Below are 24560 nucleotides of genomic sequence, written 5' to 3'. Positions count from 1 at the left end.
AAAAGTTTTGAATGCCATTAGGTTCCTCTCTTATTAGGTTGCCTACCAAATTGAAGGTCTACAGAGCCATTTTGCTGATCTCATTGTTGTAGGTTTGTGAAATCTGGACAATCTCCCAGTGCCATGCTAGAAAACTGAACAGTGTCCATTTGAATTGTCTTTGGAAGATTCTGAAGATCACCTGTCATGATAAGGTATCAGACACTGAGGTCCTTTCTTGAGCTAAAATGCCAACCACTCAAAGTCTACTAGAGAGTGTGCAACTCTAATGGGCTGGCCATGTTGTTTGCATGCCAAACCATGTTGTTTAAATGCCAAATGTACATCTGCCTAAAAGAATATTTTAGGAGAACTCACACAAGGCAGGCACTCATATGGTGAGCAGAAGAAGCAAAACAAGGACACTCTCAAGGTCTCTTTGAAGAAATTTGGTATCAATTGTGAGACATGGGAAACAATGCCACAGTAACATCCAGCTTGCCATGTCCGCATCAAGGTAGGCATACTCTATGAGCAAAGCAGAATTGTGGTTAACTCCAAAGAAACATTAGATGTACAAATTTAGACACATTTTCCTCCCAAATGGTCATATGGACTATTTGTGCCCAACCTGTAGTAGAGCCTTCTGAGCTGGTATTGGTGTGATCAGCCACAGTTGGACATATTGTTCATTGACCCTGACATTTTGATGTAATTTTGGTCAACTTCAGGCACAAAGGATGAACAAAACCTCCATTTTACAGAGGAGAAAGCTGGGTTAAACTAAAGTGACTGGCCTAGGGTCACCTATAGCTAGAGACTGGATTTGAAATCAGGTCTTCCTGACTCCATGCCATGTTTTAAACAATGTTGCACCTAGAAGAAATGGTTTCCTTTTCCTATTTTTATCTCTAATATCTAGCATACATAGTAGTGCCTCATACATAGTAGTCACTTAATAAGTTATTGTTGGGTCATATCAGATTGAATCAAATAGGTGCTTAATAAAACCTTATTTCAATTGAACTGACTAGTGATTAGTGAGTTCCCAAACCCTAAAGATCTTCAGGCAAAGGCTGGATGACACTTGTTAGGTATATCATATACTCTATAAAATAGGTTGTTGCTTCTCAAAGTGTGGTCTGAAGACCCTTGAGTAAACCTAAGAACTTTGAGTGGGTCCTGGAAATGAAAACTATTTTCAAAATTATGTTGACATAATTTGTCTATTAAGATATCCCTCCCTTTTCCAACCACGTATCTGTGTGAGTCTGGATTTTTCTTAATATACATCAAACAAAACAACATCACAACAGAATGAATGCAGAAAGCAGATATGATAATCTAGCTGTCTTCTATCAAGTTGATATGAAAGAGATTAAAAAAATATGCATTTCCCCTATTCTCAGTGATTTTTGTTTTGGAAAATGTAATAATTTTAAGTAAAAATATCTTTACACTTAATGTTATTGTTACTTAAATTAATAAAATTGTATAAAATGTAAATATTAAAAAACAATTTTAATTTTGAATGTGGTAAACAGCAATAGATAATAACTGGCATAAATAAATTCCAGAACCGCTACAATAAATATAGAGTTAAGTCCCATTTGTGTCATAGTCTGAGATGGTCAATTTCTCTACTCAAAGTGGCCCACAGCACACGCAGGCATTTAAAAGTCCCTTACACGGGTTATAAGGCCCACCCCTTCCGCATCTTCTACTCTCTTCTTCCTGCAGCAGAGAACCGAAAGCACCAATTGCTTCCCTACTTTCCTGTGTCGTCATCTGTACGTGCCCCGGTTTTAAAACGCTATAGGAGCGGCTGCTTGGGACGCGCATGCGCGGGCGTCTTTCTTGTCCCATGCTTTTCCTGTTATCCTGAGCTGTCTCTGGTCTGCAGGGAGGGAGGTTTCATCTGCGGCCGCAGCTATGGGCAAGCCGGATTCCAGCAGCCGGGGCGACCCTGCGACCGAGAGCCTGAGCGATAAAAAATCTAAGGCCCGGAGCGACAAGGAAGCCAGAGCCCGCACCGACCCGGTGTTGAATTTCGAGCGATGGAAGAAGAAACACATCCGCAAACAGAAAAAGATGAAGGAACTGAGAAAGCAGCTCAAGAAGCCGGAGTGGCAGGTGGAGCGGGAGACCATTGGCCGCCTGACCACGGAATACGAAAAGGTGAGGGCCGCAGCCGGGGTGAGGGCCCGGGACCCGTGGGGAGGGGGTAACGGCATGACGAGAAGCACGGGGAAGGAACCTGAGGGGAGGGTGCGGGGGTGGGGCCCTAATGAGACCCGCGTAGCGGGGGCCAGGGTGTCGTGACGAGACTCGAAGGGAGTGTCCTGATGAGACCCGCGGGGAGGGGACTTGAGAGTGTCCTGACGAAACCGATGGGGAGTGGGCCAGAGTGTCCTGACGAGACGGGCGGGGAGGGGGCCAGGGTGTCCTGACGAAATCCTTCGGGGAGGGGGTAGATCGGGAGGTGGGGCGAGGGGAGAGACTGGGCTCTGTATTGTAGCAGGACTCTATAGAGAGTCCGAGCTGGAGGCTAGCCTGAGGGACGGGTTTGGACTAGAAGACCCCAGGGTGTTTCTTTGTGTAGAGATGTTTCTTGAGCTTCCCAGAAAATAGCTACGTTGTGTCTGAATACGCAGGGCTCGCCTTTCTGGAAGTGCCCTCCTAGTAAACTTGATAATCTAAGTAACACTGGGAACACTTTCATTCTCTCACGGTATAGTTAGCTTTTGATGTGCGTTTCTGCATCAAACATAAATGAGTTTCTTGCTGAGTGACCAGTTTGTTCATGAGAAAATATTTGCTGTTGGAATATTGAAGTTATGCTTTTAGATTCCTAGGTATTTATTTATCATTCAAAACTTAGGAAGTGCCTTCCATGGACAAATTGTGGTTTTAGGCATCCATTTGGGGGAGAATAAAATAAGTAAGACATATGGCCCCTGCACTTGGTAAGGGGTAAAGAAGAGGATGGAATTGAGGTGTGTGAAAGAAGACTATAGCCTGGAAATAAGTTGGAGAAGGGAAGAAACAGGGTTGTGGTGTTAGAAAAGGGGGTCTGGCATGGTCACCTAGAGGTTGAGGTGTAGGGTTGAGGGTGATAGTTGGGGGATGGATGTTTCCTTGGGAAGATAGGACTTGGCAATCAAAGGGAGAGGGGCTAAGGTGAGATAGGACTGACATGAAGAGAGTGTAGGGAAACAGGGTTGTTGGGCTGGAAGGAGAATATATTATGGAGCCAGTAGTAAAAGTGTTGGAAAGGATATGTAGTATGAGGGTTATAAGTTCTGAGTAATGGGAAGCCATTGAGGCATCTGGAAGTAAAACAAGCGTACAGAGGGAGGGGGAGAACATTTAAAACTTATGGAAGTGAATGTCGAAAACTAAAAATAAACTACCCCTCCCCAGACAAATCAGGAATACAGTGGTGTATCGACAGATTCTTCAACTAAATTTAAAAGAATTTAATGTATAGAAATGGTCCTGGCATTAGGGAAAAATTTCTTTTCAGCTTGACTTATGTTCTCTTTAAGGGGTCCTATTTAACAGCAGCCCAAAAGCTGTTATACTAAAATTGGCAAGTAAAGAGCAGTAGCTGCTTAGTAGTACAAGTACTGTAGGTCTGTACAGGTGTATTGTTCTTAGGATCTGTGTTCTATCTGCCATATTCTATCTGCCAGTATCCTTTTGAGTACCTTGTTTATGTCCATCTCTAACCTTTGTCACTAGTTGAAAAGCTACATTTTGCCTACCTTAACCAAATGATTATTAATGGATTTTTAGCTTATTTTAGAACTGATATCATGAATTCCTGGAGATATCTATTCTAGAATGCCATAGGAATAGATTTTTATTCTATAGGTAACACTGTCAAGTTTCTCTTATCTTTGCATAAAACACATTGAATGTGGTACAGATTGTATGATAGGTGATTAATGAATGCTTTTTGTTGCAATATTGAAGTATTATATATATATTTTTTTTTTGCCTTTTTTTTGGAGAGCAGTTGGGGTTAAGTAACTTGCCCAAGGTTACACAGCTAGTTTTTTTTTTTGTGTGTGTGGATGTTAAGTGTCTGAGGCTGGAACCAAACTCAGGTCTTCTTGACTCCGGGGCGGGGCTTTACTCACTGACACCTAGTCATCCCGAAGTATTGATACATCTTGATAGACATTCATTAGATTAATGTCTATTTCTTTATAACTAATGGATATTTTAAAGGAATGACTCTTGCTTAACAACTAATGGGTACTATGCATAAGACTTAGGTCAGAAAGACATAGCACAGGAGAATGGGAAGTCGGGTGGGTTGCCCTAAAAGAATATAGGCAGTCAGTCGTTCAATCAATTAATCAATGAGTATTTATGAAGCATCTTTTTAATAACAAATACAGTGCTAGGAAATACAAATACAAAATATTAAGCAATACCTTTTCTCAAGGGGCTTACATTGGATTACATTCTCCCCCCATCCCTCCATACAAAATATGTATAATTATATATATATATATATATCATATACATATAACTGTCTACAAAATAAATACAAATGGATAAAATACAGAATTAATAAAGCTGGATTGTGGGGGTGGGGGAGCTTGTGTGGAGGATGGGGTTGGAGGGGTATCAGTGGAAACAGAAATGTATTTAGGAGAGGTTTTAAGATGGAACAGGACTTAGGTACTGAAGACTGGGGGCAAGGGAAATTCAAGATTCAGAAGATTATGTTGTGAGTGTCATGGATAACATTGATGAGAACATGCTAATATTGTCGGAAATGAGAAAGTCAACAATCAAACTTGGAGTGACTAGTAATAAATTGTAACACTTTATGGTTTATACCAGTGGTGTCAAAATTAAAATAGAAATGGGGGTTGCTAATCTGTACATAAGGATTACTGTGGGCTGCATATTGACTTAGTTTTAAATTTTAATATCTATGTTTTATTGTGTTTTTATTTACTTTATTAATTATCCCCCAATTATATTTTAATCTGGTTTGGGTTGTACTTAGGAGTGTTGTGGGCTGCATGTGGCCTCTGTCATTTGACACATCTAGTTTATGCCATAGTTGCGTTACCAGAAAGTTAGCCACCAGTGTTGGATTTCTTTTAGCAACTCATAAAGAAATATATATAGGCTGTGATTACACAAATTAACATAATCACAGATCCTTGAAATATATGGTTTTGAAAACACTTTATAAAAGTTACATAGTTGACTTGTAATGATCCTGTGAAGTATGTAGCAAGGAATTATATTAAACCAACTCTGGGAAAAACAAAAGAAAAACTAGTTATGGCAGCCTACCTTTTTTGCTGTAGTGAGCCTACATGTTGGGGTGAATCTGCCTTTGCTATAGGAGGTTACTGTTGGCCTCAGCTTCCTTATGCCCCTTATAGTGTGAGCATTTTGCCAGACTGAATATTATTCTAGAGTTCCCTTTTCCTTATACCCCCAAGATGTCTATTCGTTTTGCTTATAGGCTGGTATAGCTAATGAGAGTGACAGTTCAGTTGGCCTTCTTTCCTAGCACTCATGGTCATCTAAAAGGTTCTTGCTATGTTCCCTTTGACTTTTTTTTTTTCTTTTTGGAGGGGGAGAGGGTAGGGCATTTGGCTTTAAGTGATTTGCCCAAGGTCACATGGCTAGTTTATGTGTTGTGTCTGAGGCTGGATTTGAACTCAGATCCTCCTGACAGCAGGGCCAGTGCTCTATTCACTGCGCCACCTGGCTGCCCCGATATTTTTGTATGTTTTACAAGTATTACCTACTCTTGGACATTTGATTTCTTTTTATTGCAATTTAGGCATTTAGCTTTTTTGGTTGGTTCATCACACTTGCTTTCTGATTCATATTGGAAGTTGTGATTAGCTTCCCTATACACCATCCCTTTACGTATCAAGCTATTTTTCCTCCATTTTAAATCCAAAATGATGAAAACAGGAACAGGAACATGGAGCACTGAGAAACAAATTAAATTTAAGCTGAAACTGGATGCAGATATTGAACTGAAATCTACTATCCTACATCTTCTCATCAGCTGCCAAACATTTATTAAGTACTTACTATGTCACATAGTAAGAGTTTTGGATTTGGAATGAGAGGATGTGAGTTCAAATCTCAAATCTACTGTTTTACTGCTTCACTTAACTTCTGTTGGCCTCATTTTTCTCATCTGTAAAATGAGGGTGTTAGGCTATTTAGGGGAGGAGCCAAGATGGTGGCATAGAAGAAGGAAGATTCCCTGCGCTCCCCCCATAACCACCTCAAATACCTATAAAATATGACTCTAAACAAACTTTAGGGCTACAGAATCCACAAAGTGACAGAGGAAAACAAACCTCCTGCTGAAGACAGCCCAGGAGACAGGCAGGAAGGGTTGATCTCAGCTCGCTGGGAGCAGAGACCAGCCCCATGCCACATGAGTCTGAGGTTTTAGCCCCTGTGTGGCTGACCAGCCATGGCTAGAGGGATGTTGGGAGAGTGGATCACCAGCAGCTGTGGCGATTTCCGGAATTATCGACCCATAAGTGCCAAAGACAAAGTGCGAGGTCAGTGCAGTATGGACTTTGGGAACAGGGAGTCCAAGAGTGCGGTCTGACCTCTTCCCCCTGGAGGGAGAAGAGGCTGAAGCGTGGTGGCCGTGCAGCTGCCACAGAGTGGCTGCTTCAGAGCTTCTGGACTGCAGATTGGAGGGGGACCAAGCAACCAGTCTTTGGAGTAATCACTCTTGCTTTAACCTGCTTGGATCTGGATTGCTGTCTAGGGTGGAGGTCCTGGGGTGCGTGAACAGTCTACCAGAGCGTGTGGAGGCTTCTGAGAGGGCACCCAACTAATAGCTCCAGCAGCTGAGAAAACCCCAGCCATTTGGGACAAAGCTTTCCTCTCTGGAAGCAGAGTTCCACTGTGGCAAAAAGCTCAGAAGTCAAGTAATTGAATGGCAACATGAGCAAGCAAAGGAAGCAAAGCAAGCACAGCAGTCCAACTTTGGACTTCTTTTTTGGGGACAAAAAGGATCAAAGCATGGAACAGGAGGAAGACAATGAAGTCAGAACTCCTGCACCAAAAGCTTCCAAGAAAAAATGAACTGGTTACAGGCCATAGAGGAGCTTAAGAAGGATTTTGAAAACCAAATAAGAGATGTGGAGGAAAAATTGGGAAGAGAAATGAGAATGATGCAAAAAAAATAATGAAAAGAGAGTCAATAACCTGACTGAAGAAAATAACACTTTAAAAAATAGACTAGCTCAAATGGGCAAAGAGGCTCAAAAAGCCAGTGAGGAGAAGAATGCCTTCAAAAGCCAAATTTGCCAGATGGAAAAAGAATCTCAAAAGTTCACTGAAGAGAATCATTCCTTGAGAATTAGATTGGAGCAAATTGAAGCTAGTGATTTTATGAGAAATCAAGATACTGTTAAACAGATCCAGAAGAATGAAAAAATAGAAGGCAATGTGAAATATCTCATTGGAAAAATCACTGACCTGGAAAATAGATCCAGGAGAGGTAATTTAAAAATTATTGGACTACCTGAAAGCCATGATCAAAAAAAGAACCTAGAAATCATCCTTCACGAAATTCTCAAGGAAAATTGCCCTGATATTTTAGAACCAGAGGGCAAAATAGAGGTTGAAAGAATCCACTGATCACTTCTTGAAAAAGATCCCAAAAAGAAAACTCCTAGGAATATTATAGCCAGGTTCTGGAGTTCCCAGATCAAAGAGAGAGAAATATTACAAGCAGCCAAGAAGAAACAATTTGAATATTGTGGAAATACAATCAGGATAATAGGATCTGGCAGTTTTCTGCACTGAGGGGTCGAAGGGCTTGGAATATGATGTTCCAGAGGTCAAAAGAGCTGGGATTAAAACCAAGAATCACCTACCCAGCAAAACTGAGTATCAAGTTTCAGGGGAAAATATGGTCATTCAATGAAACAGAGGACTTTCAGGTATTCATGATGAAAAAACCAGAGTTGAATAGAAAATTTGACATTCAGATACAAGAAGCAAGAGAAGCATGAGAAGGTAAACAGGGAAAAGAAATCATAAGGAACTTATCAAAGTTGAACTATTTACATTCCTACATGGAAAAACAATAATTGTAACTTACGAAACTTTTCTCAGTATGAGAATAGTTGAAGAGAATAGAAATGTATATATATGTATACATACATATATGTGTCTATATAGGAGGGTTTATGGGCATATGAATACATATGTGAGTGTGTATATACATGTGTACAGGTATACATAGACAGAGGGCACAGGACCAGTTGAATAGGAAGGGATGATACTTAAGTTTTTTTTTTTTTTTAAAGCAATCAGAGTTAAGTAACTTGCTCAAGGTTACACGGCCAGGTGTTTCTGGGTGGGTGCTAAGTGTCTCAGCCCATATTTGATCCCCAGGTCATCCCGACACTGGAGCCAGTGCTCTTACTTGCTGTGCTACCTGGCTGCCCCTAAGGGATGATAACTTAAAAGGTGAAATTGAGAGGTGAGAGAGGAATATAATGAGAGGAGATGGGGAGAGACAGAATGGGGTAAATTATCCTATATAGAAGAGGCAAGGGAAAACTGTTACAATGGAGGGGAAGAATAAGAAGGCAAAAGGGAATGGGTCAACCTTACTCTCATTGAATTTGGCTTAGGGAGGGAATGACATATACACTAAATAGGGTATCTCGCCCTACAGGAAGTAGGGGGGAAAAGGATGAGATGGGGGATGATGGAGTGGAGGGCAGGTTTGGGGGAGGGAAATTGGAGGCACACACTTCTGAAAAGGGACAGGGTCAAAGTAGGGAGTAGAACAAGTGTGGGGCGGGATAGGATGGAGGGAAATATAGTCAATCTTTTACAGTACACCCGTTATGGAAATATTTTGCATAGCTACACATGTACAACCTATATTGAATTGTTTATCTTCCCGCTAAGGGTGGGTGATGATGGAGGAAGGGAAATAATCTGAGTTTTAAATCAAAATCCAAAGTTTTAAAATCAAATGTTAAATACAAAATAATAATAATATTTATTATTAATTTATTTTACATGCAACTGGGACATAAGATATACAGTCACTGGGGTTTTAAGATCCATCTTGCCCTACTGGAAAGTTGGAGGGGTAATGGGGGAAGATATAGGAGAGAGAAGATTGGGGGAGGGTGTATACAGAAGGGGAAAAAGAATCTCAATATAACAGTGGGATCGCTGTTTTTGGTGGGTAGGGGAAAGATGGGGAGAAAATTTGTAACTCAAAATCTTGTGGAAATGAATGATGTAACCTGAAAATAAACATAAAATTTAATTAAAAAAATGAAATGAGGGTGTTAAGACTAGATTTTTAGGTACCCTTCATCTCTAAATCTATCAACTCACATTTATATTGCACGCAAAGACTTTTCCACAATAACACTCTGAGGTAGATAATGTAAGTGTGATTATCCTTATTTTACAGATGAGGAAACTGAGCCTTAGAGAGATGTTGACTCACAGTTTACTAAAACCTATTCTTGATGTGTAGATTGCTTTCTAAAATGCTATTGGTTTTGCTTTCAGGTTTCTCCTTTTCTCTTCCCCCTTCCCAATGTATATTTTATATCTCAGTGTCCTTTATGTAAATATATGTGTGTGTGTATATATATATATGTTTTCCTTTCATATGATTTTATATCTTTCAGAGTTGGTGTGAGCATCAGATAAGATAATATAGTAAGTTGCTTTGCAAATCTTCAAGTGCTTTATACCTGTCCATTAACTATATTTGTTTTGGTTTGGGATGAACTCACAGGAAAACATTGTTTTTCCTTATCCATTTTTGAAAGCAAATGATATTTTATAACAGGTCTTTTGGAAAAGAGAAGATAGAATTGTTACTCTGCATAGGGTGATTTATTTAGATTGTAAGAGTGATGGTCATTTGGTTTCATCATAGAAGAAACAAATTATATAGGTTAGTTCTTAAGAGCAGCAAAAAAATAAAAAAAACTATTAGGATAAAAAATTATTGGATAATTATGTATTTGGTTTCAGTGTAAATTTGTTCTACACTTCTATTGTCACTTGCTTCTATTTTCTTTATTTTGGGTTTGGGAGGCATGGCCAGACCTTGTGTTCTGCTGGTGTGTAGCCTTTGAGAATACAGGGTCAATTCTGTGCCACATTGAGGTATACCAAGTTGTAGGAAGGGTTGTGGTCTAAGTTGATTAAGAGAGGGAGGGAGGGGAAGGGAAGTAAATAAAAATTTTTGTACCACCTATCCTGTACCAAGCATTGTGTTAAGCACTTTTTGCAAATGTTATCTCATTCAAATGAGTATCCATACTGATGAAAGGATAGGTTATTGAGTCACATAGTATCATAGATTTAGAGGTAGAGGGGACCTTAGGATGTCAAGGAGGCTATCAAGTCCAGTCCCCTCACTTTACAGAAATTAATGCTAGAAGGTTTAGTGAGTTACTCAGGGTCACATAGCTAGAAAATGTCTGAGCTAGGGTTTGAACTCAGATATTCTTGACTCCAAGACCAGTACTCTACTAATTCATGCTTCTTTTCTTGTTTACTAAACATTTGCTTTAGGGGAGGGAACAATAGTTTGTCTTGCTACTAACAAAGGTACACAGGTCACCTTTATCCTTAAAAACCTTTTATTTTACCCTACTAATCTCTTCAACTATCATTTTATATTTCTTCTCCCTTTCACAGGCGAATTCCTAGAAAAGCTGTCCACCCTCCTTGCCTTCCCCTCACACTCATTTCTCAAACATTTGACAATTTGACTATTGACTCTTCTCTGACTGGGTTTTCATGCCTCTTCCTCCCTTTCTGGTCATCTACCTTATTACCTTCCTCAGTGCATTCTAGAGTCCAGCCATACTGGCTTCTTTGCTGTTCTTCACACACAAGACATGTCATTTGCCATCTCTCCCTATGTGGGGGCTTTCACTATTGCCTGCCATTCTTTCCTTCTTCACTTCTGCCTTCTCTTAAAATTCCTAGTTTCTGTTAAAACTCAGTTCAGGTTTTCTTAAAAAAGTTATAATGATTTATTTTGTCCTTTTTTTTACATTAGCCACTTCCAGTATCCTCCTTCTTCCCCAGAGAGCCATCCCATTTAACAAATAATATTTTTTGAAGACAAAAAAGAAAAAAGGAAAAAATCATTGTAACATTAACACATTGAAAACATCTGAAAATGTGCATTGTATAATATTTGTATAAAGGGATGGTGGTGGGTAGCATCTTATATTTCTTCACCAAAGACATGCTTATTTTTTTTTTTTTTGGAGGGGGAAGGCAGGGCAATTGGGGTTAAGTGACTTGCCCAAAGTCACATGGGCTAGTTAGTAAGTGTGATCAAGTGTCTGAGGCCAGATTTGAACTCAGGTCCTCCTGACTCCAGGACTGGTGCTCTATTCACTATGACATCTAGCTACCCCCAGCATGCTTATTATTTAAAATTTTCCATCATTCACTTTTGATTTTTTAAATGATTATTCTTTCCATTCATATTATTGTAGTCATTGTGAATATTGTTTTCTTGGCTCTACTTCACTCTCCATTGGTTAATTAGATCTTTCCATGCTTCTCTGTAGTCATCATTTTTTACTGCTCAATAATATTCTATTATATTTATCCTATACCATAAATTGTTCAGCTATTTCCCATTTGATAAGCATCTTCTTTGTTTCCAATTCTTGGTTATCACAAAAAGTGCTACTATAAATAATTTGATTTGGTATATATATGAGGGCTTCTTATCAATGGCCTACTTGTGATATAAGCCTAATAATAGAATTTCTGACTAAAATTGCTTTCCAAAATGGTTGTACTAATTCACAGCTCTACAGACAATGCACTGGTGTGACTGTCTTCCCATGACTTCTCCAACATTGACTGTTCTCATCCTTTTGTTACCTTTGCAAATTTGCAAGATGTAAAATAAAACCCCAGTGTTGTTTTGATTCACATTTCTCTTATTATTAGTAATTTAGAGCATTCTTTCATGTGGTTGTTAATAGTTTGCAATTCTCCCTTTGAGAACTGTTTTTTCACACATTGTTTCACTACTCTTGGGGAATAAGTTTCTTATACTAAGTTCTTGAACTTTGTGCAGAAAGTTTTCAGTTTCATGTAATCAAAATGATTTCTTTTATGTTTTGTGATTGTTTCTATCTTTCATTTTGTTAAGAATACAACTTTGTGCAGAAAGTTTTCAGTTTCATGTAATCAAAATGATTTATTTTATCTTTTGTGATTGTTTCTATCTTTCATTTTGTTAAGAATACATCTTCTTGGGTGGCTAGGTGGCACAGTGAATAGAGCACCAGCCCTGGAGTCAGGAGGACCTGAGTTCAAATTGGGCCTCAGACACTTAAAGGACGTGTGCGTGCACGCGCGCGCGCGCACACACACACACACACACACACACACACTAGCTGTGTGACCTTGGGCAAGTCACTTAACCCCAGTTGCCTTCCAAAAAGCAAAAACAAAAAAGAATACATCTATCTGTAGCTATGAGAATGTAGGATCTGTTTCTCTTCTAATTTTTTTTATACTATGATATTTAATATTAAGGTTACATTTTCATTTAGAATGTACGGTAGAATATGGTGTAAAGTGTTAGTCTAAGCCTAATTTCTGGCAGACTGTTTTCTAGTTTTTGAACTCGTTTTTTGAGTCCTTTCCTAAATGCTTTATATTTTTCAATTTATTGAGCACCAGTTGAGTTTCATTGCTTCTGATTCTCCCTTGTCTGGTATGTTCTATTTATCTATGTAAAAATATTGACAGGTATCTACTAAGTGCCTTCTGTCTGTAAGGCACTGTGCTATATGGTTTACAAAATCTCATTTTATCCTTACAATAATACTAGAAAGTGAATGCTATTATTATTCCCATTTTACAAATGAGGAAATTGAGGTAGCCAGAAGTTAAGTGACTTTGCCCAGGGTCACATAGCTGTTAAGTTAGTGTTTGAGGTCATATTAGAACTTAGGCTTTCTTGACTCCTAAGTCCAAGGCTTTATCCACTTCACCACCTATTTGTGTCTATATTGCTAATATTTCTATAGCGTTTAAGGTTTGCAAAGCACTGCATATGTTATCTTATTTGAGACTGAACAACTTTATGCATTTTTAAAATTTTAATCAATTGATCAATCAGCATTTTATTTAAATACATGTGCCAGGCATTGTATGCTAAGTACTGGGGATACAAAATGAGGCAAAAGATAGTCTTTGCCTTTAAGAAGGTTACAGCCTACTGGGGGAGACAACAATCAAATATATACAAAGCAACATATATACAGGACAAATAGGAAATAATTAACAGAGAGAAGGCACCAGAATTAACAGGGGTTGGGGAAAGCTTTACAATAAAAGATGGAATTTTAGTTGGGAATTAAGGGAAACTGGGGAGGTCAGTAGGTGGAGCCAAGGAAATGAGTGTTCCAGGTGTGGGGGAACCACTAGCAAAAATGTATGAAGTAGAGAAATGGAGTATCTTGTTCATGAAATAGCCAGGATTGAAGAGAATGTGTCAGGGAGTGAGATGAAAAAAGACTGAAAAGGTAGGTAGAAGCTAGGTTATGAAGCACTTGGAATGCCAAATAAGCCATTTTGAATTTGATCCCAGAGGCAATAGGGAGCCATTGGAGTTTATTGAGTAGAGGGAGTTTGTAATATGATCAGTTCCACACCATAGGAAAATCACTTTAGTGGCTGAATGGAGTTTGGACTGGAGAGAGACTTGAGGCAAACAGACCCAGAAGCAGGCTATTGAAGTAGTCCAGATGTGAGGTGGAAAGGGCCTGTATCAGGGTTGTGGCAGTGTCAGAGGGGAGAAGGTGGCATATTTGAGAAATGTTGCAGAGGTGAAATTGACAGGCCTTGGCAACAGATTGGATGTGGAGGGTGAAGATAGTGAACAGTTGAGGATGCCTACTAGGTTGTGAGTCTGAGAGACTGGGAGAAGGATGGTATTGCCCTCTGCAGTAATAAGGAAGGTAGGAAGGTGGGGAGTGTTCAGGAAAAAAAAAGATAATGAGATAATGTTTGGACATACTGAGCTTAAGATGTCTACAGTACATCGAGTTTGAGATATCTGAAAGGCATCTGGAGATGGGAGATTGGAGGCTGACGGGATAGATGATTTGAGAATAATTATGGGAGTTGATGAGTTCACACAGTGAAGTGGTACAGACAGAAAAGAAGAGAGGGCCTAGGACAGAATCCTCAGGAACAGCTACAGTTAGAGGGTGTGATATGAAAGAGGATCCAGCAAAGATTCCAGAGAAGTAGTCTTCAGATAGGTAGAAGGAGAACCAGGAGAAAATGGTGTCCCAAAAACCTAGAGAGAAGAGAGAATCAAGGATGAGAGCAATCAGCAGTGTCAAAAGATGAAGAGAGGTCAAGGAGAAAGGATAAAGAAAAGGCCATCAGATTTGGCAACTCAGAGATCATTAATAACCTTGGAGAGAGCAATTTTAGTGAGATGATTTTTAATTTCAATTTTTTAACCAGTATCAGATGCTTTTGATGACTATGAAGTTTGAAGTCTGGAAGTGAATCACTGTCTTCTGCATGAAATCTTTCCTTACTCCTCTAGCTGCTAGTAACCCTCCCCCCCTTCCAAAACCACTTTTTATTCTTTTTGTGTATATTCCACATATACACACACACATAGCCATGTATATACATGCACACCTACATATGTGTGCATGTGTACATTCACATATATATACTCATACATGCATATTGTTTCCCACATTTGAATGTAAGCTTCTTGAGTTCAGGACCTATTTCACTTTTGTCTTGTATCCCTAGTGTTTAGCACAATGCTTGGCACATAGATTCTTTTTTGGGTAAATTTTCTTGTTTTAAATTTAAATCAAAATGAGAAAGGAAAACAAATTGCCATATACACAACAGACTGCAAGAGAGAATTCGATATAAAACAATAAATCAATAAATTTCCATTTCAAGAAACCCTACATAGTAAATTTTATACATTAAAAAAAAAACTTCCCACCTTTTCTTTGCTTCTTTGTTGGTTTTCTTTGTTTTCTGCTGTGTACTTTTTGCTTTATTTTTCCCCTCCCTCCCCAACCCATGCTAAAGAAGACTAAAATTAAGCATAAATATATATACATATGCATAGATATCTATAAACATAAACATATATACACATAGAAACTTATACACATGTATACACAGACACTCATATATGTAAAACTGTACTATGTTTATTTCCTCCTATCCTTTCTTTGATCTTTTTTTTCTTTTCTTTTTTTTTTTTTTTTTTTAAAGCAATCGGGGTTAAGTAACTTGCTTAAGGTTACACGGCCAGGTGTTTCTGGGTGGATGCTAAGTGTCTGAGCCCGGATTCAATCCCCAGGTCATCCCGACACTGGAGCTTGTGCTCTTATTCGCTGTGCTACCTGGCTGCCCCCTATCCTTTATTTCTTACTGAAGGTAGATAGCATCTTCCTTCATAAATCCAAATCTTTCTATGTTTTTTCTAAATCAACCAACTCATTTCCTTCACCAGAGCAATATTTCAACCCAATCACATCCTGTCTGAGAGATTGTATGAAAATTTTCCCCTTAATTTTTTGCATTCCTTCTATTCTTGGCTACATAGGTTTTCTTTATACAAGAAAATTTAAATTTAAAATAATAGAATTTATCCTTTTTACACTTCAGCAATGCTTTCACCTTATAATATAGTTTAAGATCTGATACTGCTGAATCTACTTCTTTTACATCTTTTTCCCTTGATTTCTTTGAAGTTCCTGACCTTTTGTTCTTCTGAATGAACTTTGTTATTATTTTTTCAACTCAGTAAAATACATTTTTAGTAATTTAATTGGGTTGACATTGAATAGTTAGGTAAAATTGTCATGTAAAAAATATATTGATTTGCATATATTGTTAGTAATTATTTGTTGATTGTTTCTTACCTGACTAATGACTCCTCCATTTTCTTTGCTGGGTCATCTAGCTATATGCCCACTAACTGTGGGTATCTCATAAAACTCTGTCTTGGGCCTTCTTCTTTACACCCTTTCTCTTGATAATCTTATCACCTCACATGGGTTCATTGATAATTTCTATGTAGCCGATTCCCATATTTATATATCTAACCCTTGTTTTTCTCCGGAACTTCAGTTCCTCATGCTAGTGAACATTTTGAACTGGTTGCCCCATAGGTATCTCAGATTAATCATATGACAAATAGAAGTCGTATGTTTCTCCTAAATTCTTATTTTAAATTTTCTTTTGAAGGAACCCATATTGTTCTGATCATCTAGGTTCGCAACTTTCGAATCAACCTCAACTCCTCACTTTCTCTCATCTAACATCCAGTTAGTTGCCAAATTTTGACGATGTTGCCTCTGCAGCCTCTCTTGCACTTACCCTTTTCTTTTTTATTGATATGACTCCTTCCCTTGTTCAGGCCCATATCACTCCTTGACTATACTATTAAAATAAGCTCATTGCTTTCCTCAAGTCCCTTCTCCTTTCCAATCCATCCTACACACTGCTACCAAAGTGATATTCCTAAAGCAGAGTTCTGACCACATAGTCTTCTGCTCAGAAAACTTCAGTGGTTCCCTGCTACCTCTTGGATAGCCTGCAAACTTCTCTGTTATTTAAAATACTTCATACTTCCAGCCTACCTTCCCAGGCTTATTATATATACATTATTCCATACACTCCATGTTTCTTTCAAACTTCCCTACTTGCTATCTTTCATACATGACATTCCATCTCTTATATCCTTTTGGCTAATCAACAGGTATTTGTTAAAAGTCTACTATGTTCCATGCACTATGCCAGGTGCTAGGAGAACAAAGACATATATGAAATAACTCCTGCCCTAAAGAAGTTTCCTTTCTATTGGAGAAGGCAACATGTATGTAAGTATAAACAAAATGTATGGATAATATATACATAAATGATAAACAAAATAAGCAAAGGTAATTTGGTTAGAGGAAAGGCAATAAAACTGGAGATTTCAGAATTGTTTTCATGTAGAAGGTGGCACTTGAGTTGAGCCTTGAAGGAAACCAAGGGTTTTGAAAGGCAGACTTGAGGGAGAGAGCGTTCCAGGCTTAGCACAGGCTACCCCCAATGCCTGGATATGCTTCTTTCTTCCTTCCCCCACTTATAATCTCTCCTTTTAAAGCTCAAGTCAAGAGCTACTTCCTACATCAGACCTTTCCTGATTTTCCCAGTTGCTAGATGCCTTTCCCTTTCCCTAGTTACTTTGTATATTTTTTCTTTTTCCTTGTTTCCCTGTAGAACATGGGCTCCTTCATTTTGTCTTTGTATCCCCATTTCTTAGCACAATATCTGGCACATAGGAGGTGATTAATGTGTATTGATTGGTGACTACTGATCCATAGGGTGAGATAATCTTTCTTTCAAATGTAGGTATGAGGGGCAGAGAGACCAGAATGGATGAGATGTTAGTGTTTTTTGAAATCACATATAGGAAGTTTAGAAGTTGAAATGCACATGATTTTTCAGGTTTTACTATCTCTGGAGCCTTTTTTTTTTGCTCTTTATTTTACAGACTTGAAGTGTAAGCAGTTAAAGTAGAGAAATGGGAGCAGTTAAAGTGAAGGAATAGTAAGTGAAGAAGAGGAAGTACTGTATGTGGATTGAATGATGGTCCTGGTAGGAGTAGCAGAGAACAGGGAAGGGACATTAGCAGTGACTAGGATGAGACTTAAAGCTTAATCTCCATGTAGGAATAGGCAAACTTGAAATACATAACTGTAATATTTGATTGTAGGTTTGTCGTTTTCACAGCTTCTTGTTCTAAACTTGGTCCTATCCTTTAGCAGTGGTGGCTTTTCTCATAAAAGAGATGGAGGATAGGGAAGAGAAGGATTATAGCTTCCCTGTAGGGAACTAAAGCATCTATTTTTTTGTGGTTTCCACAAGTCCTTTGGAATTCAGTTTGAAAACCAGTATTGAAAACTTAGTTTTCCTCTCCTTGACATTTGGCTCCTTAAAAAAAGAAGAGCAGATAACCTTGTATTACATTCAAAGGTCATGGTTGACAGTACAGTAGTTGAACAATTGCTTTGTGCATTTGATTCCTCAAAAGAACTATATTTTCTCTCTGCAGGAGGCTGACATACTTGAGGAAGAGATGCAGTGTATGTTTGTCTGCTTGTACTGTTTTTCTTGATGTTTGAGAGTTAGGATCCAGTCTGGCTTCTTTTAGTGAGGAAAGGGCATATTCCCTAGAAAACTGGTATTTGCTGATAATGGCAAAATGCAGTAATCTAATAAGCACATATCATTTTAATATTCTGGGAGGTTATCCTAAAACTGGGGTCCCTTGACTTTAGAGCTACAATAATTTTTGAATAAAACATTGAGAAATTATTTTCCTACTCTAGTGCCCATTTTTCTTTTCCCCCAATATTCCCTAGAATGAATTGTAGGGATTAGTAGAATATCTAGTATGTTGTGCTTGTAAAATGTAAAGGTAGAGAGTAATCCACTCTGAATTACATTGAGAATCTTGAGGAATATGGCATGAAAATTGTAAAAATGTAATACATGTCATCCTTAAAAAGCCTGGAGTGTAATTTAATAAATTCAACAAATGCAACTTTTTCCTTCTTTGTGAATTATGGATAGTTTGACAGCACATTCCAGAATTAAGCAGCATCCCTTGCCTTCAGCATCTGCATTAAAATAGCTCTGCTTCTCAGAACTTGTAATTGATACAGGAAATTGGGTTTATGTTACTGAAAAGCATTAGTAATGAATATTTGATGGATCTAAAGTTTAAGGGCAAATGAAATATTTCTTACTTTTATTCCAAAGAATAGGAAAAATGTCTTCCTTTACATTTCCAAACTAATGTTCCTATATTAGTTGATGTAAAATCAAATAGCTCTAGAATTACAGAACTTCAGGATTTGGTAAATCACCAGCAAAATTTGTTTAAAGCTATAACCAGTTTGTAATAACAAAATACATGTTGATCAACTAATTTCAGTTTATTTTTGAGGCAGTATAAATTGAATATTTCCCATTGTTGTCTACAAAATGAAAATTCCTTGAGCAATGAATGCTACTCTCATTTCTGTAAATTGACATTTTAAATTAAAGATTCATGTCACTAGGTTATGATTTCTCTTTGTGCCAACATTTTTAAGATAAATTATACTCACTGGAACACCTTACACAGCTATGAGAAACATGTAGGAAGAAGATGAGATAGAAATTAGTGGAGAAGAATTCTTTTGGGCACAAAGATTTAGAGAAAAAAAGACTGCACTTGAAAGTTTTTTATTCTTTTGGGGGAGACAGAACATGTAGGAACACCAAGTAACATAAAAAGTATGAAATATAAAAAACTGAATGTGGAACTGCTAAAGCAACATAGAATGAAGATTGTTTAGGATCAAAGAATTTTTTAGAGCTGGAAAGGTCTGGAAGAGTTATTTATTCTAACCCCATCAGTTTACACATGGGAAAGCAGAATAGAAACTAGTGTGTATTTGTGTATATATGAATGTATGCTACTCCTGAAACAGGTAGGAGTTTAAGTTTCCACATAAAGAAAATTTTGGCTTGGCATATGAGAGAAATGTTTATTTACTTATTTTGTTTTTTTGGAAGGGGGGAAGGCAGGGCAATTGGGGTTAAGTGGCTTGCCCACTTAACCGGCTAGTAAATGTTAAGTATCCGAGGCCATATTTGAATTCAGGTCCTCCTGACTCCAGGGCCAGTGCTCTATTCATTGCGCCACCTATCCGCCCCAAGAAATGTTTATTAAATGACTAATTGTTAATATCGGGGAGACCCAGTGCTTTTTATATGTCATGCATAGTTTCTTCTTAGAAGTTTTAAGATGAGCATCTTTCAATGACTGGTTTCATTGGTCAGTGTTGTTTGCCTTTCAAATGTTCTTGGAGCTAACTACTTTTTTTGGAGGAGAATTTGGTTTAGAAGTATAGACTGAGATCTGCTTTAAGATGATTTTGGGCATTAAAATATAGATCTTGCATTAGCCAGTATGCACTTGGCTTTCAGCTCTAACTTAATAGGGTGTGTAGCAAAGAAGGCTGGCTAATTTCTGTACAGCTGCCAAACAAATCCTCCTAGAGCAAAAAGTCTGTCTTACTTTTCTTCAGAATCTTCAATGACTCCCAATTGCCTTTGGGTTAAAATACTCCTATTTAAAGTTTTGTTCCAGCCTACCATTCCAGGATTATTTTATATTTTTTCCTTTTTTTAAAAAAATCAAGAACTTAATAAATATGAACAGTTCCATATACAAAGAAAAACAGGAAATTTCAATTAATTTTATTATGAATAGCTTGTTTAAATATATATTTATATAACATGTTATTTGCAATATATACATAATATATATGATAAATTTAACCGCAGTAGTACGAACAGTGTACTGCTTGTCTGAGTCAAGTGTTTTGTATCTCATTCTATTAATCTCTGTATATGTTTTTTTTAACATTTCACTGATTCTTTTTTTTCACTTTGTAAAAAATATTTTTTTGGTCTTTTTGGGGGGAGGAAGGCAGGGCAATTGGGGTACCGGATTTGATATTTGATACAAGGTTACTGGATTTGAACTCAGGTCCTCTTGACTCCAAGGTCAGTGCTCTATTCACTGCAACACCTAGCTGCCCCTATTTTTTGTTATAGTTTTTTTTTGGTGAGACATTTAGGGTCAAGTGACTTGCCTAGGGTTACACAACTAGCAAGTGTCAGGATAGAGGTCGGATTTGAACTCAGGGCCTCCTGATTTCAGGGCTGGTGTTCTATCCACTGCACCACCTAGCTGCTCCTTTTTTTTCACCTAAAAAAATTTTTTTTCTTTCAACATTCACTAATTTTTTTTGCTTTTTGGAGGGCAATTGGGGTTAAGTGACTTGCCCAAGGTCACATGGCTAGTTTTGTGTGTGTGTGTGTGTGTGTGTGTGTGTGTGTGTTTGTGTGAAGTGTCTGAGGCCGGATTTGGACTCAGGTCCTCCTGACTCCAGGGCTCGTGCTCTTGCACCACCTAACTGCCCCTTAACATTCACTTTTATAAGATTTTGAGTTCCATATTTTTTTCTTCCTGCATCCTCTCTCCACTCCCCAAGACAGCAAATAATGTGATATAGGTTATACATATAAAATCATATTAAATACATTTCCACATTAGTCATGTTGTGAAATAAGACACTAATTCTTTTTTCTTTTACTTTCTTGAATCTTACTCTCTATTCACTTCTCTCCACTACTCTACCCCTGCTAAATAAAACCTCTGTCTTTGTAACAAATATATCTCTATATAACACAATAAATACATATAACAGACAATTCTTCTTCATCACCTTTCTGTCAAGAGGTGGAAAGTATGCTGTATCATCAGTTTTCTGAAGTTTTGTTTGGTCAGTGCATCAATTAGTTTTAAGTCTTTCACGGTTTTGTTTTTCTTACTGTAGTCATTGAATAAGTTATTGTTTTGGTTCTCCTTATTTCACTTTGTATAATTCATAAAAATCTTCTCAGTTTTTTCAGCATCTCTCCCCTTTTCATTTCTTACAGGACAATCATATTCCAGTATATATAGTAGCATAATTTGATTTGGCCATTCCCCCAATTGATGGGCACTCACTTTGTTTTCCAGTTCTTTGTTACAATGGAAAAGTGCTACTTTAAATATTTTGGTTCAAATGAGTCATTTTCTTCTTTGATCTTTTTGAAGCATATTCATAGTAGTGATATTGCTGGGTCAAAAAATTTTCACAATTAATGATTTTTAGGCATAGTTGGGCCAATTCACAATTTTGCCAAAGAGAAAGAGGAGGGCATTATTGTATTTGCCCCCTTCTAAAGCCTCTCCAGTATTTCCATATTCCTTTTTTTCTCTTCTTTACCAATATGATGGGTATGAGGTAGAACCTCAGAGCTGTTTTAATTTGCACTTCTCTTATTTTTAGTTTTTCATATGATTTTTGGTAGGTTGAACTTCTTTTGAAAGCTGCCTGTACATATCTTTTGGGAAATGATTCTTATTTTTATATATTTGAATATTAGACCTTTATCAGAGAAATGTACTGCAAGATTTTTCTTAATTAACTTTTTCTCTTTTAATTCTAAATGGATTAAATTTGTGCAAAAACTTATTTTTTATGTAATCAAAACTGCCTGTTTTATGATTATTTCTCATTTGGTCAAGAACTCCTCATCTATCCATACTTACGCAAAGAATCTCCTTCACTTGTCTAATTTGTTTGTAATATAGCCTTTTATGTCTAGAATCATCTCTCCACTTGGAACTTATTTTGGTGTGTGGTGTGAGATTTTTCTTTAAACCCAATTTCTGCCAAACTGATTTTCAGTTTTCCCAGTAGTTTGTGTCATTGGTTTATCAAACACAATCCTACTATGTTTGATTGCTTCTGGGTCTTGTGTGCTTATTCTGGTTTATTGATCAACTTTTCTCTTTTGTGACCAGTACTAAATAGTTTTGATGATTACTGCTTTTTTGGTATAGAGTATAGTTTGAGCTCTAGTACTGCTAGGTTTCCTTCCTCCCCCGCTGAACCCCCCTTTTCCTCCCCCCCCATTATTTCCCAAAGGAGACTGAGGCAGACAGATCAGCTAGGATCATATTGCAGCAATCCAGGTGAAAGGTGGCAAAGGACTGAACTAGTCTGGAGCCATTTGAAGAGGACACCTTTGAGAGATGTTGGAGAAGATCTCAGTACTCCCTTCCAGCTCTTACAAGCAATGCATTTGAGATAGCCTTTCCCATCTTTTTTTTCCCTGTCTTTAGTTCTTCTAGGCTGCTAGTATGATTTACTATGATGATTTGAACTCTTAGTAAATATTATTTACTCTTGTGTAACTGAGTAATTGGTTTTATATATGTAAGGTGTTTCTGCCAAATCTACTTTAGCCTTTTGTATGTGTAGCAGTGTGTAGGAGGGAGAAAAAAGGCAAGAGTGAGGGAGAGAGTGAGAGAATAAAGAAGATTGAGCTTCAGTTGTAGGTTGAGGGAATGGGAAACTTAGATTTAGAGACTGTGGTCAGAAAGGAGGATTTCAGAGTTAAGAATCTTAGCAAGTATACAAATCCTGTGGAATGAGTTTCAAAGTGTGACCATGCTGGGGTATAGATGAAGTGGGTCAAAGTGGGTGGTTGTTGAAGTTGGGGACCTTTGTGGTCAGGATGCTAGAAGGTTCACCAGCATCAATTTTTGAGTCGGTGGTGATGACAAGGGGTAGGGGAATAGAAGACTGGGTAATGTTAATTTTTTTCATGTTAATATATACCAACTCTTTTTTTTCTTCCAGATAAATGTAAATGAAATTATGCGATTTTCGGATTTCCCCTTGTCCAGAAAAACATTGAAAGGTAAGTATGTTGACAGAACTTGGGCAGACTGAAGGAATTATTTAATTATATTTAACTGGGTTGTTCAGTGGGTAGAATGCTGGACCTGTAATCAGAAAGACCAGAGTTCAAATTTTCCTCAGGTATTTATTAGCTATGTGATCCTGGGACAAGTCGCTTTACTTCTATGTGCCTTAGTTTTCTCATCTATAAAGTGAAGATAAGAGTAACACGTTCCTTACAGGGTTGTTATATGGATCAAATGAATTAACATGTAATATACTCTGCAGAACTTAAAGGGTTTATTGATGTTATCTGTCCATATCTATCTATTGTTATTTTTATTGTCATTATTATTACTATTATATTGTTTGTGGACCAGACAGAACAGTGGGATTAATATAATCCTAAAATCTCCTTGCTACCAACTATTTCCACATATTCTATCTACCACAACTGCAAGTGAGAAATTAAAATTAACTGACTTTAATTTTAATTCTTTCTTCTCTTTTCTCCCTCAGAGCAGGGTTTTTAATTTGGTTTCAGTAAACTTTTTTTTTTAATATTTTGATAACAGTTTCTATATCCGTGGCTTCCTTTGTAATCCTAAATATTTTATTATATGCATTTAAAAATATTTTTAAAAGGGCTTTACCAGATTGTCAAGGGGATCCATGACACAAAAAAGGTGAAGGATCCCTTTTATCCAGGGATTAGGAGGCAATAAAGGAGTAAAGAGAAGGCGGGGGGAACCTCTGAATAATCAAAATCTAACAGCATTTTATTCCAGAAAAGCCCTTGGTGCTTTTCCAAGTTGCAACAGTTTTATTTAAAACATGTCAACACTTTTTTCCCCCATAATGTCTCAGGCTTGCAGGAAGCACAGTATCGGATGGTGACTGAGATACAGAGACAGACCATTGGCCTTGCTTTGCAGGGTAAAGATGTGCTTGGAGCTGCCAAGACAGGATCAGGCAAAACTTTGGCTTTTCTTGTCCCTGTAAGTATTTTTTGTTATAATGATTGGGGTTATGTACCAGAATTGTGCATTAACAGGTGAGGTAGAATCAATTGATGAGCTTTTTAAAAAAAATCATAAATGTATGAACTTTTGTTTATTTGTAATTCTTTAGGAATTGGTGTATATTTGAGAAGTATACCTCCTTCCTCCTCCCTTCTCTTGG

The 24560-nt window shown here is 37.6% G+C and overlaps 1 protein-coding gene across 1 annotated transcript in view; it reads left to right on the top strand.

Annotated features, from left to right (window-relative positions):
• Positions 1-1793: 1793 nt before the first annotated feature.
• Positions 1794-24560, top strand: part of DDX10 (DEAD-box helicase 10) — a 369841-nt gene continuing 347074 nt past the window's right edge. Inside the window, exons 1-3 of the mRNA XM_069080286.1 lie at positions 1794-2157; positions 23337-23397; positions 24246-24376. Of these exons, the coding sequence (XP_068936387.1) occupies positions 1912-2157; positions 23337-23397; positions 24246-24376 (438 nt within the window). The 5' untranslated portion in view covers positions 1794-1911. The remainder of the gene's footprint in view (positions 2158-23336; positions 23398-24245; positions 24377-24560) is intronic.

This window comes from Petaurus breviceps, unplaced genomic scaffold (genome assembly GCF_028583685.1).
Source record: "Petaurus breviceps papuanus isolate PSGF00001 unplaced genomic scaffold, PetGlider_PUasm1.0 91133, whole genome shotgun sequence".
Classification (NCBI taxonomy): domain Eukaryota; kingdom Metazoa; phylum Chordata; class Mammalia; order Diprotodontia; family Petauridae; genus Petaurus; species Petaurus breviceps.
This window is presented reverse-complemented; position numbering and strand designations above follow the sequence as displayed.